Source organism: Rhinolophus ferrumequinum, chromosome 4 (assembly GCF_004115265.2).
Source record: "Rhinolophus ferrumequinum isolate MPI-CBG mRhiFer1 chromosome 4, mRhiFer1_v1.p, whole genome shotgun sequence".
Classification (NCBI taxonomy): domain Eukaryota; kingdom Metazoa; phylum Chordata; class Mammalia; order Chiroptera; family Rhinolophidae; genus Rhinolophus; species Rhinolophus ferrumequinum.
Genome location: NC_046287.1, coordinates 98,256,459 through 98,282,268, shown reverse-complemented (window position 1 = coordinate 98,282,268; position 25,810 = coordinate 98,256,459). Strand labels below are relative to the sequence as shown.

Genomic DNA, 25,810 nt, shown 5'->3' with positions numbered 1-25,810 from the left:
CAGGGGGTGTTGGGGCACCACCTGAAGCATGTCGCCTCAGTGTCCCCCTAGCCTGGCTTAGCCTCCTGTGTCCTATGTCACGAAGGTCCCCAGGAGTGTGAGCACTGAGCTGGAGGGAGGGAAATGAGTGTTTTCGGTGCTGTGGATTGTGCTGTGCTCTGGCCTGACTGCACTCTTAGCAACACGCCTGCTTCAAGTCACGGTTTCTGTACGCTCAGTGAGCCTCACACCACTTTGAATTTCCCCCATGGTTGCCCTGGATGAAAACCTTAATTCCCTGTTCTAAGTCACAGGGCAGTGTACAAGCTCAAACCCCAGGGCTGTCCCAAGAGAGATAATCAGGCTTTACTGAGAACGTCCACAAATACTAGAAATTCTTCTGCTATTGTACACTTCCTATTAATTTCAGATAACTTTTGAAATTAAATTCAACTAACTGTAGGAAAGACTCTGATGGAAAATACAACATTTTTTTAAAAAATATTATTTTCAAGAGGGAGCCACATAATTACATTAATACTAAAGAAGGGGACTCAATCTGGTATGACAGCACCTTTCGAGGAGCTCTTCCAGAAGAGTAGGTGAGGCAGGGCCCGCACCTCCATACTCCAAAAGCTAAATGACGACTTCAAAATGGCAGGAGTAGGTGCACATGGCAAAATAAAACTGCCCATAAAGGGTTATTAAGAATTCCAAAGGGGAAGAGGGAATCATAAAATAACTAGCCAAACAAATAAAAAGGAAGTTTGTATTTGACCTGGACCCCCTGATGGTAAACTTCAATGGGCACAGAGAACATCTGCTGGAATCATCCCGAAGGTCTCAGCTTTAGCGCTACAATGATTTGTTTTCAGAAAAAAAAAAAAAATACCCTAAATCAAAATGCTGTTTTCAAGAGGTCATTCAGAAAACATAAAGAAGGTCGGGGGCAGGAATGACTCTCCTGAGGAGAAGAGGCAGCTGAAGGCTCCAGGTACCCGTGCAGACTGCCACAGGCAAGGCAGCAAATCAGGACGCGGCTGTCAGTCCCGGGAACCGCCCCCCTGGGGAACAGCACAGGCAGGCAGGAAGGAAAGAGAACCAGAGTGTTGCCTACTTCGTCCTTTTTCCAAGGACAAGTCTTCAAATGTTCTTTTTCTGTATATAACTCTACAGGGCACTTTCTCAAAAACCCAGTCAAAAATGTATTCATCCACATGGAAACGAACAGATAAAGACAGGCTGGAATTCATCAAATTGTGGCATTTCTCACTTAGTAATTATAGAAGAGGCACCCTGTTGGGCAGAGAGGCTGTGAGGCGAGGAAGAACCCTGCCCTAAAATAATGGGACCTCTACCTAGTTATGAAAGGGCTGTGGACAGGAGAAATGAAGACCCACAGACATGGGGTGGAGGGGGGCACCCGTCAGTTCCTTTGGCGGAGGTGACTATTATGCTGGAGGGGCATGAAAACCCCTAAACAGGGTTATAAAACCCTGCTCCCTTCTCTACCTTTCTTTGATGCTTTTAATATGAAGAGAGCAATTGCTCCAAGTCCCACGTCCTATTAGTATGCAGTTTCAACAGAGCAGGTCATAGAATCACCCTTCCCCAGACATTTTAAAGAAAAAGACAGACAAATATTTGCCTGGAACTCCTAGGAAACCTCTACAGATCCCTTCCAGCCATATGATGCTATAACTCAAGTATTTCATAATGCTGGAGTGTATAACATCTACAGTTGCTGACAGACTACAGGAAGCGTGAGTCCCCCGGGCCTTGGAGTAGTTGACTCAGGAAAGTAAACGGGCAGGTGTGTGGGGCTGGTCCCCAAGGTCACACGCAGGTCTGGTGTTCTCTGACCCTGGATGCTCGGACTTGAGGCAAGTCCCTAATGTGAAGGCACCCCCGTTTCCCACCTGTAAAATCAGAATTCCTTCTACCTACTTGGAGGAATTATCTTGAGGATTTATTTGAAATCAACAAAGGCGCAAGATTGATTTCATGTACTTTTCAGAGCCATGAGGATTTTGTAATTCCTCTCTGGGTTTGCAGAACCACGAGCTGGGAGGAATCTGAGAGGTGATCTAATGCAGAGCCCTCCTTCGGGGAGGTGGAGCCCCAGAGCTGCAGAGGACCAGCCTAGAGCCCTGGGGTGGCTGGAAGCTCATTCTCCTTTTATATGCAGCCTCTGGTTTCAGCTTGATGAGAGAAAAAGCCGTTATTACTTGCGTTCATGTGATTAAGGTTAACACATTTTTCAAGAGATTAAGCACAGGGGAAACACAGCAACTCCAGCTAACCAGCAAACAGGTAGCATTGAATCATAGCCTACTGCAATCAGGAGATAGGAGGAAACGTTCTGTGTTCACTGTCATGTCTAGATTTTCTGTGTGATCACGCAGGCCAAATGGTCTAGAGACGTACCCTAGGGGTCAGGAGGTTGGCTGACTTTTCATTTTTGGGCTGTCATGAAGGAGCAGACATTTCTTTCATCCTCGGGCCACCTGTACATGTGCTGTTCCCTCCAGAGAGGAATGGGCTGAGCTTGGTCTAAGTGCTGGAGGCTGTTTGCCTCTGCCCACAGGGCAGTTATGGCCCAAACCCAGTTGCGCTCACGGCAACTTTTCCCCAACCTTAAATGCCTGATGAGAAAACATTCTAGCACTTCTGAAAAAGAGGGGAGACCCCACGATGGGAATTGTAGAGAGTGGATGTTATGAGCACGGCCGCTCTTTGGCACGCAGTGGCATAAGGAAAAGCACGTGCAACACATGAAGGAGTTGAAGGTAAGAGACCATTACTAGCAGGACCAGGGACCTATTTGTCAGCAATGATACCTGCCTGGATGACAGAAAGCTTGGCCGATCACACGGCTGGCCAAGAGAAACCCAATGGTCAGGACAGGGCCTCCAAACTGCACAAGCTCAGGACTACGGAGAAAATCAAGTACACTGGTGGTTCACCTATGGCGACCTCAAAGGGGGGGGGGGCGGAGTTCTCAGGGCTGGACTCAAACACCAATCAGACCTTCATGTCCAGCTACAGCTCTGTCAACAGGATGAGACAGCTGGTCAACCACGCATCTGACCTGTGCGATGGCGTAATCCGAGTTGTTGGTCGCCTGCATGCCCTCATTCCCGCTGATTCCCACGCCCACGTGGGCTGTCTGGATCATCCCGACGTCGTTGGCACCGTCCCCGATGGCGAGGGTGATGGCCTTTACCCGCTTCTTAACCACGTCCACTATCTCTGACTTCTGCAGAGGAGACACTCTGTAAGAGAAGAAAGAGCAATGACGACTATACGCATCTTTCCAGAGGAAACAGCTGTAAACTACATTTAGCTGCATTAAAAGGGCAGTTACTGGACAATTTCCAAATTTAATACATACGTTTTATATTCGTGTGCAAAGAAGCTTTCAGAAAACAGTAGCTGTGGCTCTCAAGTATTTGCCAACTGCACAGATGAAATATACAACTCAGAACTAACTTCAAACACAGCCCATTTGTAATCACTTTGCTCAGTGGGAGCCATACGTGCAAACTCCCCAGGGGCATATGTGCCCTCCTGAAAGATACAGGCTGGTCTATCACTTACGCTGGTGATAGAAGCCTTAGGAAATGTCTTCCCAGCAAGTCAGAAAACGAGTACAGACCCCAGTTTTGCTTTGCTGTACGCCACACACAACCTAGGGCTGGCAAGGGAATTTTCCATAAACTCTGCTTTCACAAGAGGGAAAGGAATTTGGCAGAGCTTGAGAAATACAGAAAGAGGACTAGAGTAAGAGGAAAGAAGGAAGGCTTCTCCAAGTCCATCCCAGAGATGGAGACAGCGTGTGAAGGATAGCCAAGGCAGAAGGTTTAAGAAGGGGACTCATAGGGGTCAAAGGTCTACTAAGGCTGAACTGTGGAGCAGCACAGCCCAAAGGGGAAGACACGAGCAGCCTCGGCCTAAGAGGGCTTGTGTCCACAAGGAATCACAGAAGGTGGGTTACTGCTCATAAGCCCTGCGGTCGTCTGGGAAGAAGACCCAATATAGATCTATGGTGGATAAAGCACACAACATTAACTGTAGTGAAGCATAGGACAGCAGGGTAGAAGGATGGATTCCTCAGGACTAACATAGTTTTATTTTAAATTCTGAATTGGTAAGCTATTTGATTTGGGAAATTTACAGGTAAAGTCCCAAATCACAAAAACAATAGCACGTACACATACACACACACACACACACACACACACACACACACACACACACAGTAAAAGACCTCTCTGAGTTCCCAGAGGTATACTGGACACAGCCACACAGAGACCAGACTTGTAAGCTAGAACGGACACTCAAAAACTTTCCCAGTAGAACTATGAGCTTTCAAAGGGCCTCCAACCCACAGAAATGCCTGTGTCCAACAGAAAACTTTTTTCTTTTACCAACTCTGGAAGGAAAATGTGTTTGGTGAAATGGCAAGCTGAATCTAAAGCACAGGTACGCGGAAAGCCATTGCTCAGTTACAAAGAAATGAAAATCAGCAAGTTAGAAAAACAGAATCTAAGTACTGAAAGGGCTTTAGAAGCCATGCGGTGTGATCTGATATCTCTTTCATCATTTTCACAGGGATTTTCAATGATGGGACTTTTCAGCCTCCTGGGGTAGTTGCAACCACGGAAAATTATTATTATTACCTTTTTATGGTTGGTAAGCATAGTTAAAAGTACTAATTGTGTCCTCTGCACTAAACTAGAACAAATATAACTTTTCTTTCAAATATTAGGAAGGTGGAAATATAAAGACACCCTTCCTTCTAAATCTGTCTCTGCTGGCTACATCTCAGGTCCTTCAACCATTATTTAACGGGCATGCTTCAGAGCTTAAAAATAGTTCCAAGTATGATATTCTAGACAGCTGAGAGCAGATGCACCATCTCCCTGGCAGCAGACGCTAGACTGACCTTAATGTAGCCTAAAGGGAAATTACTGGAAGCTTTACTATCATTTATCATTGAGCCTCCCATCAGCTACACATAAGCAATTTTTACACACAGGGATATAAACTGTATCTATTCCCTCCATGTTCGAGCACCTGACACTTGGAGCCAAGGGCTGATCTTTCCATTCCTCTCTCTCATTAAATTTCTGGTTGGCAGACACAGCTCACTATTCTAGTTTGCTACACAAATGTGATTTCTCGTGTTATTTTTCAACTCAGTAGACGCCGAGATCAAATATTATATGGAGAAGATGATCTAGGATTCAAAGTTACAAAACTGAGCATCACTTTTTCTGTGTCCCATATGAACTATATACACAGGGAGAATAATTTTACCAGTTCCTGTCTTTTCATCAATGAAATTCGGAGAATGAGATGGTTGTGATGTATTTATGTGAAAGCATCCCGCTTACCATCATGTGTGAGACAATGTTATTTCCTACCCGCCTGCAAAACCTCCATTGTGGGGGGAAGAAAATGGACACTTCTGAGAATTGCACGTCATCTGACCCATGATTCCCAAGCTGTGTGTGGTGGTACCCCTGGGGTGCTCTCGTGGGAAATTACACATTTTCAAGGGAAATGCAGCAATATCTTTCAGGTAGTGATACAAAAACCTAGCTCAAAGTAGCTCATAGTTTCTACATTAGCTCACGCTACCTTCCTTTGCATGACATATCTTTCTGAAGCTGAGTTTTCAGGGCTGCTATGATAAAAAGCAAATACACTGTGAAAGAAAAAAACAACCAGTGGAGAACAGGAAATGAGGGAGGCAATATCCACTTTTACTTCAAAGTTTGAGAAGTCGTACAGTGCTCAGCAGGTGCATCATACCATGCCATTGGTAAGCGATTATGATTATTTAAGGATGAAAAATAAATATTATTTCTTTCATTTATGTGCATTATTGTTTCAAATGTCCGCTAAGTTGTTTGGACCTAAATACTCCATAAATTGCTTGACCTTACCTACTTAAGAGTTAGAACCTGTTCAGTTTTTCTTTTGGCCCAGGGGCTTTACAAAGCACTTACTGAGACACTGGGGCACTGTGAACCCAGAGATTCTAGAAACCAGCGCCTTAATCACTCCTCTTCATGATTACGCTAATCACTCTTCCAGTACAATTATTCACCCACTGGAGTGGAACCTCACCTAATGGTGCCATCATTTAATCTCCAACACTTCTTGTGCATCCACGAAGATATCCCAAGACAGCATGGAACAGACACTAAACAGCACTAGACCAGCCCTGAGATTGTAGGTGCCACCCAAGTAATCGGGCAACTTGGCCTCTTAATCAGCAAACCTGAAGTGGTCTAGAGAGAAGAAGAGCCCACGAGCAGAAAGCTTGGCTACATGAACACCGCGCTGTGGGAATTTGGAAGGGTTGTGGTGATGGAATAGAGAAGTTGCTAAACAAATCCAAGGTTTTCTTTGAGGTTAAAGCTGCTGCTTTTATGTTAGGGGGTTTAGCAATAAGCCGACCAACACGAGACAAGCTGCGTGTCAAATATACTCACTACGTTTGCCATGCTGGGATTTGCATCTCAAGTAAGTCGAGTCAGGTCATGATTCTGATGGCTTAAAGTAAAATCAATGTAAGTCCAACAGCTGCCTTTTCCCAAAAAGCGAAAATAAAGAGAAAGCCTGACTGGGTATATAAACCAAGTCATAGCCCCGTGTTTCAGAAGCATGAAATTCTCATCAAGGATTTATTATGCCCTCAACTGTAATGCCTTGAGAAAACATAATTCTAGCACACACTAGGGGTTCACAACAGATGTCAAACAGCTAATTTCCACAGAACTGAAGAGGTACCATTACGCTTCAGCCATACGTAGTATTTTATAGGATGCCGAGTTACCATGAAGCACAAACCAGCTCTTTTTTAATCTTAATTTGTGACCTGAAATCATATGCCACACTTAATAAGTATTCCCAGCATTCAACCGGTAAAATAAGAATTCCAGACCACATCTAAGCCAAGTGAGGTGCTCAGGGCACTTCTCTATCATATTTTGGTGCATTATGAATAGAAATATAATTCAAAGATCTTCAATCAACTGGAAAGCTATGCTCCCCACTTTTCTTTTGGCTGACATGATCGATTCTAACATAAAAAATGTATCCCGGTGTACCTCAATTAAGGACTGTGTGTTCCTGAAATTTTAAAACTCACTTTCAAAAGACATTTCAAACATAACACTTAACTATGACCATTGGTAGCTGCTTTTAGAGGGTTAACGATCATTCATTAATGTATCTCATCTGCAGAAGCCCCGGTGTCAGACTGAGTTTCTAAATTCTGATCTTGCAGTATCTTTTGAACAAACTTAAACACGTCCCTGCCCTTCTCAGAGCTCAGCTGTCCCATTTATCAAAGAGAGACTGGCCTTCATTACTGGTTTGTAAACTGAGCTCAGCTGGGCCAGGGGAGTTAAAGGGAACATCCAGGAGGATTTCAGCCAGGGCTCCAACACTTACTAGTTAACCAGAGTCACTAAATACTTTCGGTAATTGGACTTCCAAACTTCTTTATTCCAAATAGACAGTCCTTATGACTGAAAAAAGAGATTTCGAGGTCAGTGGCTGAGATCACTAAGTCTCAAATTTTGAGTTAGCATCAGAATCATCTGGAGAGCTTATCAAAATACAGATTCTGATTCAGGAAGCCTGGGGTGGGCCCCGGGAATGCACATTCTGACAAGCTGCCGGGTGATGTCGTGCTGCTTATCTATGGACCACACTGAAGTAGCCAGCACTGGCCTGGACAACATCACAAGTTCTGTCTTATTCAAATGGTTTAATCAGCGAAGCTTACATTTCCATACACAAGACACATGCAAAATATTCACAGAGTGACACTGAACAACCAATGAGCGGAAACGCTGCGTCTCGTCCCCTTCTTTCAAGCTTTGCACATGTAGGTCCTCTGCTTTTAAACCCAAATTAGTTAAGTACAAATTTAGGTTGCAACTTCATTGAAGATGGTCTTCCAATCTGAGTGTCTCATAAGTGGGTCAGAGGGGAAAATACAAACCAAAACAAGGTATACAATGCTTTATAAGATTTTTGAACAATGCAAGAACCACTATACAGTGTGTGGGGACAGAGCCCCAAAAAGCAGTTTCCAGGCTCTCGGCCTCACATAGAAAGGTGCTGGCTCAGGTAGTAAATGGCCATCGACTGTGATCAAATGGCCATCAGCTGTGGCTAGTTGGCCGGCAGCTGTAACCAGTGAGCCATTGGGCACTAATATAACTGCCGTGGCTACGCTAGCAGCAGATGGGGGCTGGGAAGAAGGTGGTGGCTGAGCCTGTAAGCGGCGCAGTGAGGGTTGCGAACAGTGTGGCTGCTGCTTCCTGTGTCTCCAACCCAGCCGCCAGTGAGACTATAGTGATATGACTCCCCTATCTATGGCTCCGTGGGTGTTCCTTTTTGGCTTCACCACGTCCTGCGTTCTTGTGTGGGGAGCGGGAGCAGAGATCCTCCAGGCCTCCCCGCATGATGCCCTGCACGACACAGTGGTACCTCGGTTTTCGAACGTCTCCGTTGACGAACATTTTAGTTTATGAACGCCGTAAACCCAGAAGTAAACGCTTCGGTTTTCAAACACGACTCAGAAGTCAAACATGTCACGCCGCTTCCGCTGAGTGCAAGATCCTGAGGCCTAGCTGTCGGCTGTTTTTGAATGTTTCAGAACTCGTGGATTACGTTCAAAAACCGAGGTACCACTGTATATGATTTCATTTGTGAAAGTTTCCATCTTATCGTTAACTGAAAGATAATATCCTTGTGAAAGAGATGTTCTTTGACTAAAAAATCATTGATCTAAAATACTATATCTTATTTCTTATAGCAGTCAGTGATCCTAAGTGTTTGAAAAATTGCAGCACCTTAAAAAAAATCTCATGTATACTTTGTTGATATACAAACACCTAACATGAGTCCAAAAGCTAAAAACAAACTACCCTACTTATCTGTTTAATGAGTACGTCCTTGGCTGACCAACACCGTTCTGACCCCCATGCTCTTTCTTTAGGTGCATTTCGTGCATTGACACAGGGCCAGTTGTCCAACCTTTGGACAGTTATCTCCTTTGGGAACGTCCTCCATCTGTGCTCTGACACAAAACGTGTGACTCTCTCAAATTAAACTCATGTCTCAGTTTTTGGTACATCTCACTGTAGCCCCAAGCTCCAAAAGCAGATGATTTTGGCAGCTTGGGATGGTCGCTAGAGCACGGTGGGAGATGTAAGGCTGCAAGGAAGGGAGCAAGCAGGAGGCAGGAGAGTATGTCCAGGTGAACCCAGCAGGTAGCTGAGACCAGCTTTATGTGTAGGTTCAAAGAAGTGAAACCGAAACACAATCACTCAATGGTTGGGAAGCAGACTCAAAAACTTACACATAGAGAGGGGCCATATTATACACAAGGAAGCCATCCAAGGTGGTGCCTCAGAAAGATCCAATAACTAGAGAAGCAGCTCAGGTTTTATTCCAAGGAATACAGGGCCTGGCCAAGAGGCAGCCTCACAAGGGTGGGGGCTAGAGTAGAACACACTCTAAAAAACAGAATGAGGTGCTTACAGAGAAAGTACAATCCATGAAAATACAGGGCTGAGAGCACAACCCCATACACCTAGTTGTCAAGGGAGCAACACACTTTTCAGGGATGAGCATGCTTAGCTTTGGTTGCTTCAGCATTTCCTCTAAAGATGAAGGTGTTATGGAGGCCCTCCTGTGGAAGAATTTCTCTCAATCCTTAAAAATTTCAAGACCACACTTGACTGGTAAAAGATGGGGTTTCCTACAAAGTGCCCCATGTCTACAGTTACTATTCTTTCCCTACTCTCATCAGCAGGCACCTAAAAGAGCAGATGGGTGACAGACCATAATGGGGACAACATGGATTACCAGTGTTCCAAGAATTGATCCCGAAATTATTTAATAATTATATTTATTTCTGTAAGCTCTATTAATTCAGTGTGATTGATTGTATCCATTATGTGGGATATGTTTGTCTCTCTAAGCTTCACCTTTCGTTCCTCTCCCATCCATCCCTTTCTCCACCCTACCCTAAATGCTAACGCAAGGATTTATACAGTGGACGTTCACTAAATGGTGACTACCAAAATCGTGATTCTTAGACTAATTACATCTCTAAGCATAACTATAAGTAATACAAAAAAAATACAGTTCCACTTAAACAAAAATACATTAACTTCCATATAAATAACAGACAAAGAAACATGCTATTGATGTGTAATTGTGAAAGACTACTTCACTCATACATAGATGGAGAGAATAAAAGCAACGCAAAAATGACTGGACACCTTGATGAAATCTATATTTATCATTTGTAGAAAATAGTTAAAAACACGCCACTTAACCTGTGGTTTAGGGATGGACATGCAAACTTCCTGACCAAACACGCCAGTGGGTTTCTGTTTTCTACTTCTATCCTGAAAAACATTATAGGCTTATGTCAGGCTTTTTGTGACAGCTCTTAGTGACATATAGTTGGCAACAATCTTTGGTTTCACATAAGGCTTTCCTGGGAAAGGCTAACATGTAAGCCTGGTCTTTTCATTTCCCCTGGCTCTTCCGATCATAATGCTTTGACTGTTATAAGCCAACAGTTAGCCCTTGTGTATCATCTTGCAAAAGCACTTTGAGGGCTTAACAGACACCGGCTTACCAAGTCTTTACAAATGGACTCAGGGATGGTGGGTGATGAAATCAGCCAACCAAGTCTTTATATTTAAGTCTCAAATCACATTCTATCACAAGCTCAAGGACCTTGGTACCTTTGCGCTATTAATGATGACTCAGCACAGTGCCAGGAGAATAATCATTTAACTTGCTGATTAAATAAAATGATGGGCCTCTCTCTCAATATTGCTGATAAAAATTTGCATGAAATAACCATGAACCCTGATGTGATTCTGCTACCCCTGTGCAATACAGGCCAATATGCCCCAGGATTTGTTGAGCAACTAATCTAAAAGCTCGACTGTACCGATGGCATCACTTACTCAGGTAAGTAATGAAACATGCATGCTTGAGAACCCTCCCTGTATTTTACCAGTGTCAGCTCTAAGGTTGTCTTCCTTTGATTACACTGAAGATTAAATGCGTGCTACAGGCAGAATGTGACAAATTCTGCCTGTGCCAGTGGAGGAGAGAAGCTGGCAGCTAGCTGCACTTTATATCTCGGTGGTGCGGTTCTATGGTGATTTTAGGAATTTAACATATATATTTGGGCATATATTGAATTCAAATCACAGAAAGGTTAAAATTTCCATGGCGTCCTCTAAGTACAAAGATTATTTTTCACGTGGTATAAGTACTCATTTTGCAAAAATACTAAGGTTAAATGTTTCCATATTGCAGAATAGACTCTTTAGGTATAAGTCAGCTTTCCAACAGGAGCTGAGCTCTGTTTCACACTCTACCAAAAAGGGGGAGAAGAGGGGACGAGGGGGAGGGAGGGGGCGAGGGAGAAGGAGGCAGGCTGTAAGTGAGGGAGAACACAGGAGCTTTTTAAAAATACTATTTATATAAATTTGCCACGAATTTATGAACAATTACTAATAATAGTTCCCTTGCTGTTTAAAAGTTTCATTTAACCCATTCACTATTTAATAATAATATAAAGTTTGAAGGAGTCATTGATTATTTTAGTGTTATACACATACCCAGAGCACAAAATCGAGTCCTGATTATCCTTGTAGCGTTGACCTTGAAAATCAAACTTGCTAGTGTCTTATCAAAGCATTCTGCACGTTCACCTTGAATACATTACCCGGAGGTTAAATATGAATAATTTTAAGACTAGAGATTCTTGTCATCCGAAGCCACCCTGATATGGGGTGGCTAAATTGATTTCAAACTCCAGAAATTTCCTCCACAAACAAGAATTTTAAAGGGGAGGGACCCTGACAACTACTTTGGGGATGAGGCAATGTATTTATCACCGATCTTAGTTACTGTATGACTGGTGACTGCCTTCCCTACCCTATGAGCATTCTCTCCTGTCCCACCTAGGAGGGAGACAGCAACCGCCATACAGTAGTGAGTCGTGAGGGAACCTGATAGTCTTTATTAGCCGAACAAAAACCTTATAACCTGATCCTGCGCTGTGGCCGTAAATGCTGCTTGTGCAGCTGAGGCTTTCAGAGTCGCTCTCAGAGAAAGGGAGGACACCCTGTCTGCTCAAGATCGGTTTACTCCGCAGCCGAGAAAGGGCTCACTTTGAAATGAGTATCCTCTACTTGAGGGCCCAGGATTTATGCATCCGCACTTGTGTCCAGAACAATTTTATCGCATGTCCAGAAAACAGAGCGATTGTGGTGACATCGCCACTAAATGGTGCCGAATATATTAAGATCTGGGCAACTGCATTTTACGTCCAAATTTAATAGGTCGTATGTTGTGAATTACATCCAGTTTTATATTCACTGAAATCAACTGGTTATAGTCTGTTTCTTCCTGTACTCGGCTGAAAAGAATAGAGCAGTCTAAGAAGGCTGGGATTTAAATAAAAGATATTAGATCCTTCTGTTCCCAGGCTGAAACAGGGATTAGAATAACACATTTAAATACCTTAATGTTTTTAGCACAAAAAGCATTAATTTGATACTCTGCTTCCTTGAAATGCTTTATTAAGGTCCCCGAGACCCTCTCAGGAGTGTCTGCCTTCCTTGACATTACCATACATTTATTGTTCTCCGCTGCAAATTTCACTAGTATTTCAAAACAGCGTGCCTGGCCTCTGCTGTGGGGAAGGTGGGAATAGGAAACAGAACCAAGGGGAAAGCTGAGAAGTGTTTGAGTTTTGACATTTCAGAGCAAGCGTACGGCTCCTTCAGGACTAGGCCTCAGGAGCTCATGCACCACTGAAAATTGAGGACGACGAAGATGCTTCATGGAATGATTTTAATTAGGCCTGCCTCTCACCTGTCACCTGTGCCTGGAACAAAGGTCATCTGACCACCAATCCAATAAATAAGCCAACTGTCACTATGCGTCCTCTGGAAAAAGTGGGGCAGCCTGTATACCTCCGACCTTCACCCCGGTCTAAATCTGAGCAACCGAGAAGACTGAGAGCCATGGGGACAGCAGGGGTCAGCAGCATGTGCACCCACAGCTGGGGATTCAGTGCACAGATTAATGCATCTCCTTATTTATTTATTTATTTTTAATTCGAGAGTGGAATTTATTGGGTGGGAATGGCGGTGCGTTAGACGAAGCTCTTTCTTCCAAGTAGCATACACCTCTTCTCAAAATGAGAGCCTGTACTTAATAAGTCTTGATCTCAATAGCAAGAAATGATAATGCTTTTCTTTTTTATTACCATATAAAACTGTTTAAACAAAGAGGTGCGTGTGTCCAAACCCATAGAGTGTACAAGTCTATGAGTGAGCCCTGGTGTAAACTATGGACTCTGGGTGAGAAGGACCTGTCAGTGTGGGTTCACCGACTGTAACAAACGTGCCACTATGGTGGGGGGTGTCACAATGGGGGAGGCTCTGAATGTGTGGGGGCTGGGCGGGGGGAGGTATAAGAGAAATCTCTGTCCCTGCCCCTCAGTTTTCCTGTGAACAGAAAACTGTCCTAAAACATGGTCTATGTGTCGGGGAGGAGGAAGAGGTGGCAGCGTTGTACCATTCTCAAAATGGAACAGGAAAACGACACCTAAGGATTTTATCCATCTACTAAAAGTCCTGGAGAGTGACAGAGAAAGACTGACACACAGACACCAGGCAGAGGGGGCAGGAGGTCCTGGTGGTGGTGGGACCACTGTGGGCGCAGTGATCAACTAGATGAGGGTCTGCACAAAGAATTGATGTGAGCCCCAAGACACTGTACACCTGCAGAAGAAACAAATTAAAACAGCCAATTATAATGGTAGCCAACTTAACCTCCTGCAAATCTGATTTTGTAACTTGCTCTTCTAATTGAGATCATCATAACAGCACTTCTTTGGACAAAGGCTGCTGTGAAAGGTAGTTAGTTAGCTGTGTACTTCTCTGTCCTTAATTAGGCTATGAGATACCTGCTGTCAGGAATTTGTTCTACTCGTCTTGAAATCCCACAGCACCGAACACAATAGGTAACAAACAAATGTTTGTTGAATTATGTTTTTTAATGATCTTTTTGAACTTTAAACACAATTTCTTTCTCCTCCTTCTTAATTATAATTATTTCTATTTCATGTTCAAGAACACACGTACACTAAATGAATAATGATCACGTTGCAGTTTGGATCAAAGAAAGTGAGAGATTAAGAGTATTCATTAGTTCATTACAGCACCTGTTCAGAGAAGCCCAAATCTCAACCTCTGAGTCCACCTGGAAGCTATATTTTTCAGCGTAATGAATACATGGACAGCCACGTGTATCAGGCTACCACCTTTTGTAAGTAACAGTTAACACGTAAAAATCAAGTTTGCCCTTTATGGGGTTTGATAGGTGGGGTTGGTAATGCCAACACCTGCCACATTCACATTGGTTGGCAGCTGCAGTGGACCAGTGAGTGAGACCATGCGTGAGAAACACCTATACCGTGTAATTACACCCACCCCACGTAATTACACTGTCGTGCAGGGTGTCAGGTGGGGTCTCTGCTCCTGCTCCCCACATAAGAACGCAGGACATGGCGAGGCCAAAAAGGAACACCCACGGAGCCATAGGTAGGGGAGTCACACCACTATACTGTCGCTGGCGGCTGTGTTGGAGACACAGGAAACAGGAGCCACACAATTCTCAACCCTCACTGCGCCGCTTGCAGGCTCAGCCACCATCTTCTTGCTAGCTCCCCCTTTTTTTGCTAGCGTAGCCACGGCAGTTATATTAGTGGCCAACGGCTCACTGGTTACAGCTGACGGCCAACTAGCCACAGCTGATGGCTATTTGATCATAGTCGATGGCCATTTACTACCTGAGCCAGCACCTTTCTATGTGAGGCCGAGAGCCTGGAAACTGCTTTTTGGGGCTCTGTCCCCACATACACCTACCCTGCAACTGAAAATGGAAGTCATCAACCGGACTGAGCATCAACTAAGGAAATGTGACAGAAGGCGAGGCTACAGCAGTGTCATAGTTAGTTTCAGGGAACACCCTCTCTCTCTTTTTCTTTCATTTACACACACACGCACATAGTATCTCACTAAATTGAATTGGCATATACTATAGTAGATAGAATCTAAAATAGTGACATCTTTGGAGTTATAAGCAATATAACAAATGTAACAAATTGGTTCTATTGTTATATACTAACGATATAACATAAAGGACTTACTACCACTTAGATCAGAGTGACCCAGTTCCAAAGCAAAGTGGCATGCGCCACGCCAGACCTTCGTTTGAGCTCCAGGGATTTAAAGGTGATAAAAGCATGCACTGTGCCCAACGAAACTTCTTGGTTTTTCTCTTTTTATTAATGGCCAACACCCAGAGTTGTACAAGATCCAGAACCAGATTCTGTGACCTGGTGTCCTAGGTGACAATAACTGACGTGGGGAAAGCTTTATGGTCCTATGGGTTACTAAGAAAAACATACTTTTCCTCCGACAGCTTCCCCCATCCCTTTGAGAGTTAGTTTTCTTCCCTCTAAGATTTTAGAATGCTCACTGTTACAGCTGTGGGGAAGGGAGAAAATAACTCAGGTGATGGCCACGTGTGAGCATGAATAAGGAGGACGGGTAGGGAATGCTTCAAGGGAGAGGAACCAAAAGATGGGGTGTAAATGGGATCCCTGCCTCAACCTATCCAGATGTGCAGCCTCTCTTGCTCTGGTTTTTCTCCTCTGTGACCAACACTGAGGATCCTAACATTCCTTAAGCTCTAAAATCTATACTGCTTTTAAAAAAGAATATGGCTGCGTAACACTCCATTGTATAAATGTACCACAGTTTCTTAATCCAGTCGTCTACCGATGGGCATTTCGGTTGTTTCCATGTCTTGGCTATTAGGAATAGAGACAGTGGAAATGTAATGGCTGTGTGCGATGTCAGAGGGGTAGTGGATGGGGGGTGGGGGGTTGTCACTGTGTGAGGGATATAAATGATAAATGTCTAACTATTACATTGTTTTGTGCACCTGAAACTAATAAAAAAAGTGGTGATTTTTTTTAAAAAAGCCAGGCATTATTAACCTACATTTATGCTTCTGTTGAAGGTTAATAAAATGTTTAATAGTCACATAAAAAAAAAAAAGTCTATGGAACCCTTGACGAGTTTGTGTGTCATCCTGGCAGGGGCCGTGCTAATCTCTGCATTGTTCCAGTTTTCGTATGTGCATTGCCAAAGTGAGCGTTGGCAAAAACCTGAGACTATAATCACAGCATAGGAGCAGGAGCAAGCACTGGTTTAGCATGTCCTGTCCATTCATCAGGAACTGAACTGAGTGCCTCTCCTCCACGGGCTACTCAATCCTCACTGAACTCTGAGAAATCGGTATTATTGTGACCACCTCATGGGTGAGAAAACTAAGCTCAGAAAGGTCAACACCATGTGTGGAAGGCCACAGAAACCTAACAAGTGGCCGTGACAGGAACTAAACACAGCTGTCCCAGCCCAGGGTCCGTGCTCGACCACCTGCCACTCTCTTGGCTACTGTGGAAACGCCCACGTAGAGGGTCCACTGAGTCATCAGGTGTGGTCTGGCTGGGGACAGCACCCAGGCTAGACAGCCCCTACTCCCCGCACAGTGAGAATCCAGCAAAGTCCTCCTTCCCCTATTCTCAGCTTTCCGCTTGGAATTTGGGGATGTCACCATGTCATCTGCCTCACTAGACATGAAAGTGCTAAAGGTGGATGAATGCTGAAAGTGGACAAGCATTTTGAAAGGTAGGGGGGGAAAATAACCCAAACATATCTTAGTTTCTACCTGACTGTATTAAGTGCCAACCACCCTCATCACTTCTCCACTGAGGACACCATCCAGGCTCCAAGCTAGTCCTGGCTGGAAATGGTCTCCCATAATTTCCTGGCTCAGGACCTCTTAGGATCTTAGAATAAAGATGGGAAGAGAACCAGCAGAGAAGATATATTTGGCTGATGTGGCCCTGTTGCCTTTATCATCCCTCTTCTTTGTAAATTGTTTCCATGTATAATTTTATATAGACTTTGTTTATACAGACTTTCTTTATAAATCAACCCATCAAATTATGTAATATATTCATGCACACTGTATATGAAATATATGTAAACACACACATGACTGCCGGTTCTTGCAGGGTAAAGGTTATGTGTCCAGTTTTCAATTGTCCACACATCCGACACAATGCTTGGCATATGAAGACTACTGCTAATCTTACCTGCACGAATCAGAGTGCAGAATTGATGGGAGCAGTTCTGACATATAAGGGAAATGGCATGCACGGAGGTTAGGAGCAGAGAACGCACGAGGAACAAAGAAAGAACTTGTCGTTGTCAGCACACCTCCCTAAGTGGCTTGTCTCTGGGTGAAGAAGTTGGGAGCTAACATGAGGAAAGCCTGCCTCTGAAGTCGGAACTGTAACAATATCAAAGATTTTCTTGAGTGATTAGAACTGTACAATTAGCCCAATGTGTCCTCATGCCCTAAAACGACGTCCGCTATTCACTACAATAATTACAAAGATGAAAAACGTGCAACCATCACAAGCAGGATCTCCTCCTCGATCAACGTCAGACATGGGAAAGTGCTTCTTTTTCATTCATACTCGTATGTTGCCAATGGTTTTTCTTCTTACTCTTGTCTCCCAAAGCAAAACAAAACAGCCAATATCCCATTGGGGTGTCATTAATACAAGTGGAAGTCTAGCATCAGTTTTACTCTTTCTAAAGCAAATGGAGAGAAATTGATATAAAACAAATTTCAAAAAGTCTGCCTAACTGTGTGAAATGACACCAGACGATGAAAAAGCCAAAAGCGGAACTACCCTCTCCAACAATTAACCATTTTCAGTGAGCCTAACATCATAATGAAATCTCTCATTTTTTCATACATCATAATCTATTGCTATAGTAAAAATAAAAATCTAAAAGGTACTTCGTCTCTGAGATGACGATGAAATATTATGAGAAATTAAATTAAAATTTGAATCTGTTCTTTATACTTGACCTGAATAATTTTAAGAGCTAAGATCTCTCTGCCTCCTTTTTGACATCAGACAATTCTCCAGGACATTCTTATTTACGTGGGGCTTTATTTGAGCTACAAACCTCCAAGTAAAGCTCTTCTAAAATTGAAGGCATTAATTTTTAGTCAAAGGGAAAGATTTTTCAATGTTATTGAAAAGATAGTTTTGATTGGTTTCCAAGAAGTGAGCTGCAGCCCATTAAGTCGTATTAGTAAAATCTCAAAACAACAACAACAAAGAAACTCACATAGGGTTTTTGTTCCATTTAAAATGTTTAAAAGTGGAAGATTTTTTTTTTTTTAAGATTTTATTGGGGAAGGGGAACAGGACTTTATTGGGGAACATTGTGTACTTCCAGGACTTTTTTCCAAGTCAAGTTGTTGTCCTTTCATTCTTAGTTGTGGAGGGTGCCATTCAGCTTCAAGTTGTTGTCCTTTCAGTCTTAGTTGTGGAGGGCTCAGCTCAGCTCCAGGTCCCGTTGCTAGTTGCAGGGGGCGCAGCCCACCATCCCTTGTGGGAGTCGAACCGGCAACCTTGTGCTTGAGAGGACGCGCTCCAACCAACTGAGCCATCCAGGAGCTCAGCGGCAGCTCAGCTCAAGGTGCCATGTTCAATCTTAGTTGCAGGGGGCACTGCCCACCGTCCCTGCGGGAGTCAAGGAATCAAACTGGCAACTTGTGGTTGAGAGCCCACTGGCCCATGTGGGAATCGAACTGGCAGCCTTTCGAGTTAGGAGCATGGAGCTCTAACCACCTGAGCCACCGGGCCGGCCCCGGAAGATTTCCTAAGAAGAAAACAGAAGGCCATTGCTCCCTGGGAAGATGATGGTTGATGGGTCTGGGCAGTCAGCAGTAATGAGCCCCCCCTGTTTGATTGGCCCACTGATATTCTTGAGCCTCAGAAAAGCAGCTGCTAGAGTTGGTGAGTTTAATAAGGCACTGATATTCACTGTCACTTTTCTTTATACATTTTGGGACTCTTTATCAGCATATTATAAAGTTTAGGTCATTAGCAGAACAAAGAAAAATATATTAAATAATCCAGCCCCACAGACTACATGTCATGCGGGGTCTCAGCTCCCGCTCCCTGCACAAGAACGCAGGATATGGTGAGGCCAAAAAGGAACACCCACGGAGCCATAGATAGGGGAGTCACACCACTATATTCTCGCTGGTGGCTGGGTTGGAGACACAGGAAGCAGGAGCCACACGATCCGCAATCTGTCGCCCGCTTCTCTGCCAACCAACCCGCTCGCTAGTGGCAATCCGCCTTCCGCTTCCCTGCCAAGCGACCAACCCCCTAGCGTAGCCACGGCAGTTATATCAGTGGCTAATGGCTAACCAGTAACAGCTGATGGCCACCCAACCACAGCGGATGGCCATCTAATAACTGAGGCAACACCTTTCCACGTGAGGCCGAGAGCCTGGAAACTGCTCTCTGGGACTCTGTCCCCACACTGCAGCAAACAGGTCAACCAGTACAAGTGCATGGGGCTATTAAATTAGTTTGGGAGAGAGAGCCTACCTTGTTTCCCCAAAAATAAGACCTAACCGGAAAACAAGCCCTAGCATGATTTTGCAAGATGACATCTCCTGAACACAAGCCCTAATGCGTCTTTCGGAGCAAAAATTAATACAAGACCGGTCTTATTTTCAGGGAAACACGGCAACACCTCTGACGTGCTACAGTGATAAGATAGGGTATCAGTGCTGAGTCAAGCGGTATCTGCAGTGCGCCTAACAGCTCTTGGGGAAAGGCACACAGACATGGTGCTCAATGAAAGGGGACCGATTTCTTTTCAAGTCCTTGAATGAATGAAGGAGAGAAAAATATACACGAATGTTGGCTTAATGCACTTTAATGGTAATTAGGAAATAGCCATTTTCTATTTCTTCCAGATGCTATGTTAACTAAGGAAATAGACTTCTCTTTAACGCCAGGGGCTAAGATTTTACACAGGTGGTGTGTGTTTCTCTTCTGTGCACACATTCGCTCACTAAGCACCCGGAAAATGGAAACTGTCACACAGTCAGGGAGATGGTTTACTCCAGAACAATGCCCCATGACGCTGATGGGACTGCCAGGTCTCATGAACACAGGTCTCTAAGAGAGAAACGGACACGACGTCATAGCCATGGAGAGGCCATCCCTGTCCGCTGAGGATCATCTTCCCTCTGTAATCCCCTGATGAAGGCCAGCTCCACAGTCACGTTACATAGCATAACCCCAGTGTTCACCTCCGTACCTGGCACACGGTGGGCGCACAGATAATAACATTTGTGGGCTGACCTACCGCACTACAGTGACAGTCTCCAAACTTGCAGCTATACATTGCCCTAGTCTGTAAAGAAGGCAGAGCACTGTATTCATTAAGGGGAAGGGGAAGTGAATAACCACACAACCCAGAGTGTCTGGCCAACATTCATTCATGTGAGTCAGCACTGAGCTGGGCGCGGAATAAGCTAGAAATGGGTTTTTAAATGTGTGTGGGTCGAGATGAAGGGGCGGCGGAGGGACCACGCACCGTGAGAGCTATCACGCAGTTGGAAGGCTCCCAGCGTGCGTCAGCCAGGTCTGTTTGTGATGTCACTTCCTCGATTTACCTGCTGGGTTGGCTCACACAGTGTTCTTGTACGTACTGTGGCTGGTCGGGCTAGCATTTCTCTGCATGGTGGTACCCCACGTCCACTACTCCACCCGGCCCGGTAGGTCCCCTCTCTAAGCAAATGAGCTTAAGACCCAGCCTGGTGAAAAGTACCACGGGTGGGTCCAAAGACCCCCTCAGTGGCCCAGACCTCACCCTTGCCCCCAGTACTCCATGCTCCACCCCTTCAGCAAGGTGGAAAGTGAAGACTGCCGGAACGTAACAGTTCACCCAAAGACACAATAACCAAAGAGACTGGTGAGTCAAGAGATGGGAAAAAAAAAAAAAAATCACAGAAGCCTTTCTCTGAGCTAGAACTGAAAGAATGGACAGAGATGGTGGGTGGGCGAAATGACAACAGAGCAGTTCAGGGGGAGGGACGAGTTTGAACACATTTGGCAAAGACGGAATGGACTGAAAATACATAATGCTGATTTGTGGGTCAACAAGCACCCTAATATACTACTGATGGATACATATATACACCGGGGGTGCCAAAAAATATATACACATTTTAAGAGACGGTAACACTTTGGTCAGCATTGCTCAAGCAGTAGTTTGCCGTAATCAGAAGTGCTTGGAAGCTGATGGTAACCACTTTGAGCACCTCTCGTAATTGCAGAAGTCAAACGTGACTTGTATTTATCTTTTGTTATTGGTATTACATTTTTAATACAAATTTTTCCTTTCTTAAAATGTGTATACATTTTTTGGCACCCTCTGTGTATAAAACTATACATAACTTCTGAACAGGCAACGTCTCTCCAGGAACTTGGGCTAAGCTTGTAAATGGATATGTAGAGTCAATGCCGCAGGTGGAAAATGTGTCCATGTGGAATGTGGCCATGTGCTCCCTACGATGCTGAATGTACTAGACAGACACCTACACACACTGATATGTGGAGGTAAAACTTCCGGAGAAACACCTTAAAAAGCGGCTATGTCTGAATGGAACGGATTTAGGTATATTGTGCCTCCATTTTGTTCTCTCTGTTTCACATCATTAACATGTATTACTTTTGTAAAGAAAAAGCAAGTTAAGTTCTTAAAAACAAAAGGTGATTAAATGTCCTTCCAGACCTTGCTCAATCCCACGCTCCTTCTGAAAGCCTTTTACGACCACAGCTGCCCTAGATTGTAGCCGTTTGAGTCACTACATTATACGATGTTTATAGTCTCACATAGACACATCTGAGCTTTCCAAATACGAAGTGTATAAAAAAAAAAGTCCTCAAAAACAAGATGCTGACATTTCTTTGCACTGTGCCTCTATCCTCTATCCCTCATTATGGGCACATTTTCTTACAGATACTAAGTCTCAGGCTCATCAAACATCTCTGGATGAGGCTGAATTCAAAACAAGACAAAGATGTGGGAAGTTCTCTTAGTCACCTTTAAACAACCACAGAGGAGGTTGTAGGAGAATGAGGAAACGGACCCAATAAATCTCATTTACACAGTAAGCTAGATTTCACCAGGCAACGGTGGCACGTGTACCCTGAAGATAGCAGAGCTGGGTGCGATCTCACTGTCACCCCAGCAGTTAATGGCCCTGAGCCCTCTACCAGTTTTGCAGTCCAAACTGTCCCTGACTTGTAGCGGTCAGACTCATGACTCTTCGACTTTACGATGGTGCAAACTCAACATGCATTCAGTAGAAACTGTACTTTGAATTTTGAATTTCGATCTTTTCCCGGGAGAACAGTATTTGCTCTGATACTCTTGTGAGGCTGGACAGTGTTAGTGAGCCACAGCTTTGGGTCAGACACGTGATCACAGGAGTGCACAACCAATACTCTATGGTGTATTAATGAGTTAGATTCTGCCCAACCACAGGCTAATACAAGCGTTCTGAACACATTTAAGGTAGGCCAGGCTAAGCTATGATGTTAGGTGTATTCAGTGCATTTTCGACTTACGATGGGCTTCGTAAGTCGAACTTTCAACTGATGATGGGTTTATCTGATGCAACCCCATCATAAGTTGAGGACGATCTGTACATTGTGTTATAGTAAAAACAAAACAAAAACAAAAGAAACAAACAAAAAAATCATTTGATTTTAGACCCAAGACAAATAGAATGACAAATTCTCAGGCTTTAAAACAAAAAGGTTGGTACTGTGTTACTTTGCTGAACTACCCGATATCAAAGTAACCCCAAAAAGATTTTCATTTTTTTCCAAGTAACTCTTTCAAAATAGATATTTTACACATACAAGTGGGGGTCCTTTACATGAGAATATTTTTAAAGTAAATAGAAATGTCAATGATCAGAAACTAAGGAGACAATGTGATAGCTGTCTTCAGCAATTCATTCTGCTCAGTAATGACCAGAACATCCTGTTTTAATTTCCTTTTTATTTTGAGAGAAAATTTGAACAAACACAATGGGTTTGCTGCCTTCCACTTCTGGGTCTCGCTGCAGTCTTGCTCTGCTCATGGGCCAATCTGCCTGCTGGCTCTTTCTTAAATGCCTCAGTTGTCCCCTCTGAGCAAGCCCAAGCTTAGTAGATCACCATTCAAGAGGCGTCCTGCTCAAGCTTTTGGAGGCAATGGTTCTGTCTGCTGCCCTGATTGTGGTGATGGTTTCACGAGGGTTCACATTTGTCAAAACTCATCAGATTGTACACGTTAAATATGTGCAGTTTTTGTATATCAATTATACCTCAACAAAACTGTTAAAAATAAATAACAGTCTGTTTTATTTGTTCATTTATTTTGTTTTCTAGATTCCACTTGTAAGTGTAATCGTATGGTATTTGTCTTTCTCTGACTTATTTCACTTAGCGCAATACCCTCTAGGTCGATCCATTTTGTCACAAATGGTACGATTTCATTCTTTTTCATGGCTGAGTAATATTTCATTATGTATATATATGTACCACCTCAACTTTATGCAATCGTCTATTGATGGACAGGTTGCTTCCATAGCTTGACTATTGTGCATAATGCCACAATGATAACTATGCATGGTGTCAGATGGGTACTACACTTATTGGGGTAATCACTTTGTAAGATAGAGAAATGTCTAATCACTATGTTGTACACCTGAAACTAATGTGTCAACTGTAACTGAAAAATAAATTTAAATACACACACACACACACACACACACGTGCACACACACACACAGAGGGTGCCAAAAAAATGTATACACATTTTAAGAAAAGAAAAAACTGTAATAAAATTACACTGATGGTAACCACTTTGAGCGCCTCTTGTCATTGCAGAAGTCAAATGTGACTTGTATTCATCTTTTGTTATCAGTATATACTGAGTATTACAATTTTAATACAGATTTTTCCTTTCTTAAAATGTGTATACATTTTTTTGGCACTGTGTGTGTGTGTGTGTGTGTGTGTACAGGTAACCCCCGTATAACACGGCACTTCTATTACAAGGTTTAACTCTAACAGGGTGTGAAAATTAGATAAATCCCCGAACAACACGGAGTGTCATAAAGAGCTTTTAAGCTTTTAATTCGAAATTAGAGAAATCCCTGAACAACATGGAACATAATAAAAGCTTAGTAGTGACGAAGAAAACATTATTTAATGCATATTAATATATTATACTTTTGGTGAAAATTGCTTTAATAAACATATTTCTCTTAATTACAAAAATATACTAGTATGTCTTTTTAATTTTTGGAACCTAACCCCTTTTTTTGTACTAGTTCTTTGTTTTGTATAACACGGATTCCCATAACACGGCCTTTTCTATGACCCTAACAACCGTGCTATACCGGGGTTACCTATACATACATATATACATACGCTTTATTCCTGATCCCCTGCTTTTTTTCCTGATAAAATCTCCTCCTCCAACTCTCCAGCATCCTGTCTCCCGGCAGCTACCTTCCACTCTATTCTGAAGACACCTCCTCCTTCGAGAGGCTCCTCCGATGCTTCTCCCCCTCTCAGGCCCTCCCGCCAGGCCACCAGCCTAACCAGGCTGTCCTCCCCTACATTCCCGCCATCCCCTGGGAAACCTCACTCAGCATACTCAGCCATCACCCCAAAATGACCAGTTATGTGTCTGTCATCTTCGTGGGACTAATTCCTGGAAGGCAATGACTATTTTCTCGTGTGTCCTCAGTGCCTAGTACAATGCTGGGCACCCGTAGTTCCAATGATAATAAAAGCATCAACTTTTATCTAACGGGAGAAAAAATAACCCTAAAGACCCATAATTTCATGTTAGTAAAAACTATGCTTATAATTTAGATCTCAATTTGTGTTACAACTTCATTGCGCTCTAATGACATACATTGGTTGGTTACCATACATATTTTAGCTTGCAAACTTCTTAAAAACGTCAGCATAGGACCAAACTGGGACCCCTTATTTTGATCTCACGTCTTACTACTGGAATGCCTATGGTATGTATCTGTGGTGACGATGATGGGGGTGGCTCATCACAGATCCTAAAAACATTAAAATAAGAAGAGGACAATGTGAAAAGGCTAAAACCCAAACCAGAATAACTGTTGATACAAACAGGCCCCTTCCCAAATGTAAGCAGCCACAAGTAACGGCTCAGCTCACAGCTGCCGCAGTGATACTGTTTACTCTCCATTTGGGGCTTAAAAGCGTTTTAGTTGATGAACAGGCCCCGAAGCAGAAACATTTAAACGCATGCCCAGCAGAGCAGTAACTTCTTCTGATTAATTTACCAGCACTGAAAGCACAAGAAAGAGATCAAACCGCGTTCTGTCCCGAACAATTAAACAAGCAGCCAGTGCCTCCAGGATGGTGTATGTCAGGATGAAAGCTGGATGGGGTCGAATGAAAAAGCAACAAATATCATACAGTGATTAATGCTTATAGGATTTTTCCCCCTTAAATGTCATAACATTTCATTCAATAGTCGAACCAAAGAGTTTATGTAACATTTAAAACGGAAAAAAGTTCCAAAAGCTTAAGAAAATTCAGATGGGTAGTAGTGAGGAGAAAAATCAGGTCAGTTCTGAAGAACCTTCAAAACAGTTTGGCAGAACTCTGACCAGTTTGTTGAAAGATCTTGAACTTGAAATAGCATGAGGGGAAAATCTTATCACCTCCTTTCACTGA

At 43.5% G+C, this 25,810-nt stretch overlaps 1 protein-coding gene and 1 pseudogene across 1 annotated transcript in view; both read right to left on the bottom strand.

The window, feature by feature from the left end:
- The window catches only part of ATP8A2 (ATPase phospholipid transporting 8A2), a 555,010-nt gene that overhangs the window by 204,260 nt on the left and 324,940 nt on the right, over nt 1-25,810 (bottom strand). The window contains exon 26 of the mRNA XM_033104468.1: nt 3,071-3,254. Within this exon, the coding sequence (XP_032960359.1) occupies nt 3,071-3,254 (184 nt within the window). The remainder of the gene's footprint in view (nt 1-3,070; nt 3,255-25,810) is intronic.
- On the bottom strand, nt 16,183-16,280 carry LOC117021854 (uncharacterized; annotated as a pseudogene).